This window comes from Netta rufina, assembly GCF_964035555.1.
Source record: "Netta rufina genome assembly, chromosome: 21".
In the NCBI taxonomy this organism is placed as follows: Eukaryota; Metazoa; Chordata; class Aves; order Anseriformes; family Anatidae; genus Netta; species Netta rufina.
This window is the reverse complement of record NC_140145.1, coordinates 3,945,587-3,956,363: the sequence shown is the minus strand read 5'-3', so window position 1 is coordinate 3,956,363 and position 10,777 is coordinate 3,945,587. Positions and strand designations below refer to the sequence as shown.

At 44.2% G+C, this 10,777-nt stretch overlaps 1 protein-coding gene across 1 annotated transcript; it reads right to left on the bottom strand.

Annotated features, from left to right (window-relative positions):
• Positions 1-3,488: 3,488 nt before the first annotated feature.
• Positions 3,489-10,279, bottom strand: RFC2 (replication factor C subunit 2). Its single transcript, XM_084299853.1, has 11 exons — positions 10,104-10,279; positions 9,440-9,509; positions 8,743-8,784; positions 8,252-8,358; positions 7,015-7,116; positions 6,348-6,448; positions 5,753-5,910; positions 5,319-5,384; positions 4,747-4,827; positions 4,264-4,377; positions 3,489-3,777 (listed from the first exon to the last, which is right to left on the bottom strand). The coding sequence occupies exons 1-11, from the start codon at positions 10,211-10,213 to the stop codon at positions 3,667-3,669; spliced, it is 1,062 nt and encodes a 353-aa protein (XP_084155979.1). The 5' UTR covers positions 10,214-10,279; the 3' UTR covers positions 3,489-3,666.
• Positions 10,280-10,777: the final 498 nt, after the last annotated feature.

The following is a 10,777-nucleotide window of genomic DNA, read 5'->3' as shown; positions in this document are numbered from 1 at the left end:
TTGTCTCTTGAGCCCTCATGTCTAGATTTGGCTCTGTCATAGCACTTATTTATTAAAATTGAAAATCCTCCAAAGCAAATCTGGCGTTTTATTATGGTTTGCTATGATGTGTGCGTTGTCTTTGTGATCGAGCGAGACAGGCTGAGATGGGAGCACGTGTAGATAGGACACCGAATGGTGTGCAGGATCCTGCTGGGAGAAAACAGAGCTCCACAGAGCCTCGTTCCTCAAAATTGGTTTGGAAAACTATGCTTCAAGAAGGGAAGAGGCCCACAGCACTCGTCTCCAGGACTGGTAAGAATGAAAAGAAGAGCTAAGGGCGAGTGAGCCCTGGAGTGGGAGAAGGGGATGTCAGGTGCTTCCTGCTGCAAATGTCTCGGCTGTATTTTTAGCAGAATTGCTGAGAGCGTGGGGCCACCGCTCGTGTAGCTGAAATAGCAGGTGGTTTGGTGTTTGGCTTGGAAGCTTTACTTCTACTTCCTACAAGTGCATTTACTCCTGCTCCCGCAAGACTTTTCCAGCAGAGAAAACAGTGTGCTTCAGGAGCTTCCCCAGGCAGAGCTATCAGCCCCCCTTTCTACTTACCCCTCCCAGTTCCGCTTCTGCTCGTGCCCTTATGTTTTCTGATGTTTAAATGCCCTGCAAAAAGTTTGTGTGAGTGGGGGACACTGACCACAGAGAAGAGGAACGTGCTGGCATCCCAGAGCGCGTGGAGCAGACACGGTGACAGCCACAGCCTGTGCTGGCTCTGCACAGCCTTGCAGACAGGCAAGGAGGTGAGGAGAGCCCCTTGCTGCTGACACAGAGCATCTGCCCCATGCTGGGCCATGAAGCTGCCGTCCTTGGTGACTAATTCAGCACCTGAAGAAGCTCCCACTTTTCATGAAGTGCTACAGATAAGATTTTGCAAGATCTGCTGGAGGGAAAGTGTGAGCTCCATTTTCAGTGATGTTGCACCTATTTGTGGTTCATCTTACAACCAGAGGGAGACATTAAGCACTTAAGACACGTTTATCAGCAGTAAAAGATCCTTTGGCAGGCAGCAATAGATTCAGCTAAAGGACTTCCAGAAAGTTCTAGCTGTTAGGTGAGCGTGCAGCCGAAACACTAAAACACAAGGTTCACTGCTCTCCTCGCTGAGCAGGGAGGCAGCTCAGACCAGTTGCATTCTCCCGGAATGAGGTTCCTTCACTGCCAGACTCTGAAAGCTGCAGTGCGTAAGCGGTAGCTAGATGTGCAGTCTGTTCCCTCGCCTTACTGGGACTGAGCAAATTGCCCTCCTTCAGCTCTCCAGAACAGCCAGCTGCAGAGAGGGGTAAATCCTTCCTTAGCTCTGTAAAGCTCCTGAAGTACTTTTCAGGCAGTGATCTCATTATGCTGGAAGATGTCCAGGGACTCTTACAGTAAGTTTCATCAACGCTTCTAGTCTTGTTCTGAAAGACTTCGGGTTTTTTTGTGAGGACATACATGCGTGTTCACTGATCTGCTGTCCTTTCAGGACTCTTTTTTAGGTGCACAAGGATTATTTCTGGTGCTAAACCAAAACTGTCGGCTCCTGCGTTGCCTGACAATAATTCAAGGAGAATCGACATCTCCCATGGGTACATACAGCTCTTTTTCCTCACGTTAGGTAGGCAGCCAAGTGAGCAACGCGCTTCCTGTTTTCAATGTAGAAGACGCATTAAATGCAGTTTTGGCACTGCTGGTACAGCTATCGCAAATGGACCGGGGAGCCTTCACTGGCTGCTGGAAGCAGCAGCTCTGCACTCAGAGGCGGTGAGCAGTTAAATACGTGAGAACAGGCTGCACTGCTGGCCTCTCAGACCACTGCTACTCCTCTTACAGGGAAAGGTGAGCAAAAGGAAATCCTCCCAGTGCTGCAGAGGATTAGCTCAGGAGCGAATCAGCTCCAAATTGGAGATGAAAAGCAGCTGTTGAGTATTGTCACAAAGAAAAGCACTTAGCAGGTAGGATCAGGACCTGTGATACCCCAAGTTTCTCACTTTCACTGGCACTGACAGAGCAAACCACACAACGCACAGGTAGGTGCGTCCGCTGGGGCAAGGAGCAGCCTTACGAATCCTACTAATACGACATTTGTTATTTTATGAAGCTGCCACTGTAACACCTCTTCTTTCTATTCGGCAGTGAACATATTTAACTAGGAGAAGGCAGAGCAGGCTGTCTGATGTACAGACAAGGGAAAATCAGTCTAGTGTTTAAATAATGTGTCTTATTTAAGCTTTTGCAAACAAAAGCTATGATGTGTCTGTAAAGGACTCAGTGGCTTAATCATCTTAGTGCATTGTTATATATTTAGCAGTATTTGTGCTAGCGTTAACAATTCAGTAACTCGGAACCAAACTTACCCCAGTTTGACTAAAATCTAGTGAAAGAAGAATGTACTTTGAGTATTGCGTCCATTATTCCAAGAACTGCTTCCTTTATTCCATTCAGGAACAACCTCAAGCATGCCTGCGCTTTAGCTGTCAATTATCTTGCTTTCCTGCACTTTGAGTTAAAAAAGGGTTGTCTTAAAGCTCTGTCAGAGGGGCTGCAGAGCTCTGATGGCACAACTTAAAATGCTGCCAGCCCTTGCTGCTGAAACTCCTTACCCCTGTGGCTGAGTTGGAGAAAAGGAGGGTGTAACCAGTGCTGGGGCTGGTCTTTAGACTGAAGCTGCCTGCAGAGGTGGATTTGGTGCTGAAACAATGTGGTTTGGGCAACTGGCTGCTGGGGGTGGTATCTTCAACACAAGGGGCAGGGAGAAGAGCAGGCACCAGTAACTTGTACTCCTACCGTGTTTTGTTTGACTGCTGTAACAACAACATGCTTCGTTAAGAGCTCCGCTTACAGAAATATATCTGACACCTGATATGGAGGTGGTCAAACTTAATTTATATTTGTTTCTGCATTTCACACTTTATTGCTCCTCTGCACTTGTGGGGTGGTTTCCAAATCTAAGCAGAGAGGAAATCATGATGCTGTAGTTTTTTGGTATGTTGAAATTACTGTAAAATATTACCTAACCTGGACAAGCAAAAACAGAGAACACAAATGCAGAGCGTCCCAGAACTTGGTGTATTTTTTTTTTTAAAGATTACAGGTGGAGTGTCCAAAATAAATAGTTAGCATCATCAAGAAATGTGTATTTCTCCCATACATGTTTGGTGGAAACACCTTCCTTACCCCAGCACATGAAGAGCACCCAGAAATGGCACCTCCACAGCATGCCTTGATTGTAACTCAGTCACGGCTCTGTCTGTGCAAAAGTTTTTTCTTGGTCTCGGTGAGATCACCACTCTTGATCAATCGTAAGGTGTGATCACTAACGAGGGGATTGATATTTTGTCTCTCCTGCTGTTAGGTCTTGGTATCATTACCCACAAGCATTTTTGCTGAGTACTAGAGAGACTTTACTGCTTCTCCTTTCTGGCCTGCCACAGTCCTTTCTACCTCAATTACACAACAGGCAGAAGTTCTTGGGTTAAAGATTTCAAAGCTTTATTGATCAAATAAAAAAAAATACAAGTTATTTTACAATAGAACCTGGTTATTTTTCTGGGATTTAGCAAAACCAGGGGGACAGAATTCATGACACACACGCAGCTGCCGACCTTGCATGTCTTCACCTTCCAGAAGAGGGGTTTCAGCTCGATCAGGTATCTAACTTGCTGCAGGGGCTGCCGTCTTCTGACACAGCCTGGCCAACAGTCCAGCCATTTGCAAAAGCGAGTTCACACCTTCTGCTATTTTCATGTGCGTGTAGCCAATTTCCTGATGAGGAAAACGTTGTCAAACCTTCTGTTTTTTTCCCACAGTCTGTATGGTGTGACTAATGACACTCCTCTAAATAGAACATATCCCTTACTGCTAAGAAACTATCTTCAGAGTCACGTAAAGATTAAAAAAAAAAAAAAAAAACATTTTTTGGCAAGACTATTACATTCCCATGTAGACCAATTAGATCAATTTTTATTTATTTATTTTTGTAATTGAAGCCTGTGCTTCCCCATATTTTTTTTGTGTAAGGAGCAAGGTGCTTGTATCTGAGGACAGGTTTTAAATCTTAAGAGTGATTCCATTATACCAGTTCACCATTTGTCAACTGGCTGTTAAAATAATTTAATATTTTACTATCCATGGGACTAGAATCTAGTATGCTCTTCAGGAAAGTTCTTAAGGAGTTTTTAGAGGCTTTGATGTAAATAATAAGTTCAGCCAGCATTGCATTTGTTATTAACCCATCGCTAAAATACTGACCTTTATAAATTCCAGTTTCAGATATTCGGGCATTTGAAAGGTTTTGCACACACGGAAGATGTTACCAATCACATCTTCTGGAGAGTATCCAAGTCTCCACAGGTGAGCAAGAATCTGTGCAGGAAAGAATAATCCCTTGTTTATCTGCAAAACCTAGCAGGTGAGTAAAGTACATTCGGTTTTGGGACAGCTGTATACAGCTAGTGAAAATATATGTACTACTTATCCAGCAATTTAACATCAATTCTGTTTAGCAAGTAATTTCAAAACTATTTGTTCTCCCCCCCCGCCCCCTTTTTTTTTTTTTTTTTGGCTTGATGGATTATTCATCTGAACAAACTGCTGGAAAAAAACGGGACTTAATTTATTAATTCATATACATGGTTTTGCCCTTATTCTAAAGAGCAATGTACACCGAATTCTTCAGAGCAGGTGTTCTTTAAATAAAAGGTGTCTGCAGAGACAAAACCCACGAAAGCCAACCTTGTATGCTTCATCAATATTTGCATTTATGCAGTGCTGTATCATTTCTTTCACAAGCAGAGGATGAGGCTCGTCACATACCTGTATCAGAGAAATATTACACTTTAAAATACTAGAGCATCCCATATTAAAGCCCCAAGTATTTTCACCGAGTTTCTGTACAGCTGAAATACTGAATCAGACACATCTTACAATCCAAATTAGATTGATTACATTGTAAGTAATATGACTTTTCTGATAACATAGCTACCCTACCACGGTGCACTCAATAGCACTACATGAGAACGCAAGTAATAGATTCAAGTTATCACTGTGAAATTTCCCAGCAGTTAGGTGATCCGTGTGATTTGAGAGAGTTGGAAAGTCAGAAAGCTTCAGATGAGCTGTCTGGGACTGAAGAACTCTCTGCCTTTTCAAAAAGTATGCACACTTCTTTTGACTAATACCTGCTACATACATAGCATGGTCTGCAAACGGGTAAAGACTTTCAACGTCTCATATACGTGAAGGAAGGTCTCACGTAGTTAGGCAGTGTTAGACTTCCAGCTTTACTGTTCTACAGCATTACTAACCTTAAAGACATTTTCACTGTTTATAAAGCCAAACCCAGAATATGTGGACTGTAAGTTGTTTAATGCCTGCAAAAAGAAAAACAAAGACTTCAGTCATTTTCGGAAGTGCTGCGCTTCTGGCTCCTCTCCTCAGGAGGAAATACATTTTTGGGGAAATTACACCAAAAATGAAATTTTCAGTTAGGCAACAGAATAAACTGTAAATGCATGCAGACATTGTTTTCTCCCAGAAATTCAGCATCTGATTTCCAGCAATTTGCTTTTAAGGAGCAGATCCACTTTAAAACCTTGCAAAAACAAGCAGTTTAGTTACTCTTGTGCCACAGATCACATCCCCTTTTCCTTATCTCTCCAAAGATACATCCTTGAGAGCAGCAATTCAAACTTTTTTGCTTTAAGCAGAAGCCTTTGTTTCATTGCCTTCCCCCTTCTACCTGTCTCATATCTCCTTGGGCTGTGAAGATAATGGCTTCCAACCCATCATCTGTATATGGCACATCCTCTTTCTCGACAATTTTCAGTAGCCTCGCAAGGATTTGCGAATCCGTCAGCTTGGTGTAGCGCAGCACTGCGCACCGAGATTGAATAGGTTCTGAGGACAGAGATGCGTAATTAGCATTTGAACTATTGCTAAACAAGGGCAGTCTAAAGCTCTACACTGTGTTAGCCTACAGGCCAGCTCTTTCTGACTTCTGATTGTGTTTCAGAAAGCAAGACAATAAAAGGGGTTCAACATCCAGTTAACAATACACCACAATCATAAACTGTAGCAGAGCTGGATGGAGATTAAGCCCAAAGAAATCTGCTTCTGCAGTCATGCACAGCGCTATCCATTAAAAACAGCTGGTTCACTGGCTACGCAAACACGCTCTTTTTTTATTAGCTGGATGTTCAGATGGTTTGAGTTTTCAGGAGTACCAGGGCTTCTTGCAACGAGCAGGCTTGAGGTATTTCTGAAAACTGCTTTGAAAGTACTCATCAGTATGGGGAGTGTTTAACTAAAACACCCAGGGACTAACAGCACCTTACCTATGATTTTGTCAGAGGCATTGCATGCGAGTGCAAAGCGTGTTGTTTTGGAATAAATTTCCATTGTTCTTCTCAACGCTTGCTGTGCTCCATCTGTCATGCTGAAAGAGAAAAGGAGTTAGGACAGATTTTACCCTTCACTGACTTATAGCTGCAGCCTAATAATTATTTTTAGACAAGCTTCAGACTTACTGATATTAGACAGTACTTTGTAAATTACTTGGTATTCTGGCTTGGTAAGCTAGGCAGCTTTTGCTAGGCATGTGAACAGATCACCCTACAACACAGATAATTGCTGAGACCTCCATAAAATTAACACACAAAATTAAATCATTAATACTCTGAAAAATACTTCTAATTACATGCAGGTACAGGAGAATGTCCCGTTTTCATCAGCCAGTAAACTGGAAGATGCTAAGATCACATCAAGCTAAATCCTGAAGTGTTTCAACCCAATATTCAGCATCTCCTTTGAAGCAATGATCTCTACGTGATGTGAGGAATCTTCTAAAAGCACTGTTCAGTACCCATTTGTTTCCTCCTAAATTGTTTTGATAGCCTGATAGAAACATCTAATACTGTCCAAGACAGCAACTCTGCAGACAGAGAACAGATAAAAAAGATTTCACACAGTAGCTGAAATAAAAAAAAAAAAAACACAACGTACCTGTCTGCTTCATCAAGGATGATTATTTTATGCCGACCTTTTGGAAGCGTGACCTTTTGCTGGGCAAACATTTTGATTTTGTTTCTCACAACGTCAATGCCTCTGGAACAATAATTCAAGTCGCTTATGATCAGTTGGGTGAAATTACACAATGGATTTTATTCAGCAGACACAGTGGCTGAAGGGCTCCCGTGCTCCCCATTCCTGTGCTGTTTGTTTCCGTTCCATCAGCAGTGCCAGTGTAATTGTTGTGAAGCTGTGCTGGTAGCCAGACGGCCAAGCAGAGTCGGATTTAAACACCAATCCCCCTCCTTTTTGGAGGTTTTGAAAAAAGCAATTTAACAGCTTCTATCAGTAGCTTTACTGCCACAAAAGCACTTATGTCTGGCAAATGGTAGGAGTAATAAGCAAATAAGGGCAGAACTGTTTATTTCTGCACTGCTACTTTGCCAGTACTTCACAGAGCCGTACCAATAAACCCGGCCATAAATCAAGACAGTTTAAGAAAAACATCTGGACAGATTTCATCATATTAGCACAACACGGATACCTTCCTAGACTGAGTCCCACTGAAGTATTACTTTTAAAAGTAAAGGATTTTACTTTTTGTAAAGTGTAGAAAATGAATGCTGTACTATCAGTTATAGAACTACAGAATTCAAAAGGCAGGTACAAAGCACTGTACTCTTGAACCCTCCCCAAAACGTCCCTAGAATACGTCAGGACAGGGTCTGCTACAGAGCTTGGGAAATATAATCAGCCTTTAGTGCCTGATCCTCAGAGAAGAGTCAGTGTCCTCGCTATACCTAATACCCATATCCTACAGTTTTAACCCCAACTGTCCTTACTCTTAATTTCTATCACTTCACTTTTTCTCCTAAGTACTGATGAGTTTCATTATAAACAACTCATTCACTTTTTATCAGGATCTTCATGAATGCAGGAAGCATAACTCTTCAAAGTAAATTTGAGAAGACAGTACCGCTATGTATTCTGCACTCCGTTTATATTAATGTGTGTGTGAAAGTACCTATCTAGATATAAAACATCAGGTGATAATATCTATGTTGCTAGTTGGACACCAAAAATTACCTTTGAGTTGGAAAAACTACATTAAAGTAAGTACTAGAGGCCCTACTAAAACATTAAACCTATCAAGCAGAACTGAGTTCAACTAAAAATAAAAATGGATACTTGCTTCTTCGTTAAAAGTTTGACCAGGTTTGTTCACTCTCACCTGTCATTTGAGGCATTCAGCTCCAAAACAGCATCCTTTAATGCAGGACCAAGCAGAGCACGAGCCAAACAGAGGATACTGGTGGTTTTACCTGTTCCTGGGGGACCCTAGAGATACAATTGCTGATAAGTTTAATGCCATTTTCTAAGCTGTACGCTCTACAATGCTCCCCAGTCATGAAACAGAGCTGCAACAGAGGAAGTGCAGAGAGAACATAGGTCTAAAAGTTGTCTTCAGCATCTTGCCTGCAACAGTGGAGGAGAAGCATAAGACACACTTCAATAAGCACCTGAGGGCCAAGTTAGTTTTCAGTAACAGAAGGTAGTTTACTTCTTGTGTATTCTGCTGAAAATACTGCTCTGTAACCATACAATTGACATAATTGTTACCAGTACACTCAGGTACGATGCAAACAGATACCGAGAAGCTGCTGTGCCTAGATTTCAGAAGCCAGGACCCACAACAGTGAGATACCACACGGCAATACTTACAGCAATGATAATGTTTGGTACATTCCCCTCTTTTGCAAAGACCTAAGAAGGAATAATTAAAAATGTACATATAAGAAAATGGTAGGAAGAAATAATTTCCAATTCTATTCTATTTTAATCATGAGTAACAGAGCTACCATTTATTTTCTTACCTCCTGGTTTCTTTCTTTTAAAAAAAAAAAAAAATTGCTGCTTTTATGTTTTTCAGTTGAACTGTTAAGTCAGTTCCTAGAATAATATGGAAAAACGTTAAAGCACTGAGTCTCACAGCTCTTTACTCTTTCCCTTCTATTTGCTTTAAAGATATATTTGCTAGTATAAACATTTTGCTAGCAAATGCTGCTTTTACAAATTAATTTGTCATGGAAAATATTTTTCTTCCAGAGAAATAAAGTGGTGTTTCTGTTTCCTTCTGTAGTAATATAAACTATACTTACTCACTGAAACAATATATAACAGGTACACATTTTTACAGTTGTATCATAGCTGGGCCAATATAAGCAATATACCAATTCAAGAAGGCCTGTTTCTTTAGGACATTGCCCTATTATGCCCAAAAACTTGTCATTTCTTAAGTAAATCATAAAGTTTTTTGTCCAAAAAACTTTGGACAAGTAGAGCTCCACTGGTCTGTGGATCTGTGCAGAATTATGTTTTTTGAGCTAACCCATCAAAAAATAGAGCAACAGCCACACACCTCCAACCTGCTCACCGTATCTTCATTTCCAACTATTTCACACAGTTTCATGGGTCTGTATTTTTCTACCCTGTAGAAGTAAAACACTTCAGACACACATGGCCAAACTTTCATAGCGGTTTACACTGCCCGAAAAGGAGGCTCACACTACGTTGAACGCCAAGTTGTTTTATTTTGACCAGCGTAAGAAGGACGAAAACACCACAACCGCCTGGGGTTCTCCTTCACGCCTCAGCCTGACAGGACAGGGCTGACAGGGGAGGCACCGCCCGCGCCTGAAGGGCCAGATCCCGCCCGGGCTGGGCCCCGCAGGGCTGAGCGGGGGTTTCTCGCTTCCCACCCCGCGGCGAGCACCTCGCAGCCAGCCGCCGAGGGGAGGCAGGGGCCGGATCCCCTGGGCTCGCCCCATGCCCGGCTCCCCCCGACCGCAGCCCCCTCACAGCCGACCCTGAGGTGAAGTGAGGCGACAGCGCGGCGCGAGCCCCCTTTCTTCCCGCCCACGGCTCGCCCCGCCCCCCGCCTCTTCCCATTGGCTCCTGCACGCCTAGTCCCGCCCCGCGCCCCGCTCTCCACCAATGGCCGCGCCGCTCGGCCCTTCCTCCCGCCCACCGCCCGGCTCCATTTTCCCCACCGCCCCGCGCCCCGCGGCTCCCTCAGGCCTCACCAGGGCAGTTCGTAATGGCCGCCGCCGCCGGCGGGAGCGGGCCCCGGGGCGTCGGCGGGTCCCCGCTTCTCGCCCTGGGCCCCGGCCTTCTCCGCCTCCTCCGCCTCCATCGCGGCGGTGGCGGCTGCAGCGGGCCCGAGCCCGTCTTCCCGCCGCCTGCCTGAGGGGAGGAACGCGCTCCGGGCCCGCCTCGTAGGGCGGGGCGGATCCTGCCCCGGCCTCCCGGGGGTGGCCGCTCAGTGGCCGCGAGAGGGGCTCCGGCAGTTCCGGGGGGCGCCTGGGGTGGGCTGGGGGCTCCATGGGGGCAGGTAGAGCCCTCGGCTCTTCTGGAGTGTCCCCCCTCTGTGACATGTTGTGTCAAAGCTGTGTGTGTCCCCTCAAGGACATGTTAAGTTGTTTAATAAAAACGCTACTGGATTTGCACCTCGGGAGAATAAGCCTTTGTTTCTTTTTCATCTAACCACGTTTGTTTCCCCCTAAAAATGAGAACAATAAAAGATGCACCGCAAAATACCATATTATAAGGTGCAGTGCTGTGAATGTTCAAATTCACGTAGCGGGAGGTACTTGTACTAAATCCCAGCAGTTCCTGAGGCCTTCGTACATGCCGAAGCTCTGCTCATGTTCAGCACAGTGACGCTTGTTTCGGCTCAGTGAGCGCAGGGTCTGTCCCT

What these genes read in the sequence shown, in the direction of transcription:
- RFC2 (XM_084299853.1), bottom strand. Translation starts at nt 10,213, where the DNA reads ATGGAGGCGGAGGAGGCGGAGAAGGCCGGGGCCCAGGGCGAGAAGCGG. An exon ending in TACCAAACATTATCATTGCT is followed by an intron (nt 8,359 to 8,742) that starts GTAAGTATTGCC and finishes TTGTATCTCTAG; the next exon opens with GGTCCCCCAGGAACAGGTAA. An exon ending in CTGAATGCCTCAAATGACAG is followed by an intron (nt 7,117 to 8,251) that starts GTGAGAGTGAAC and finishes TTATTGTTCCAG; the next exon opens with AGGCATTGACGTTGTGAGAA.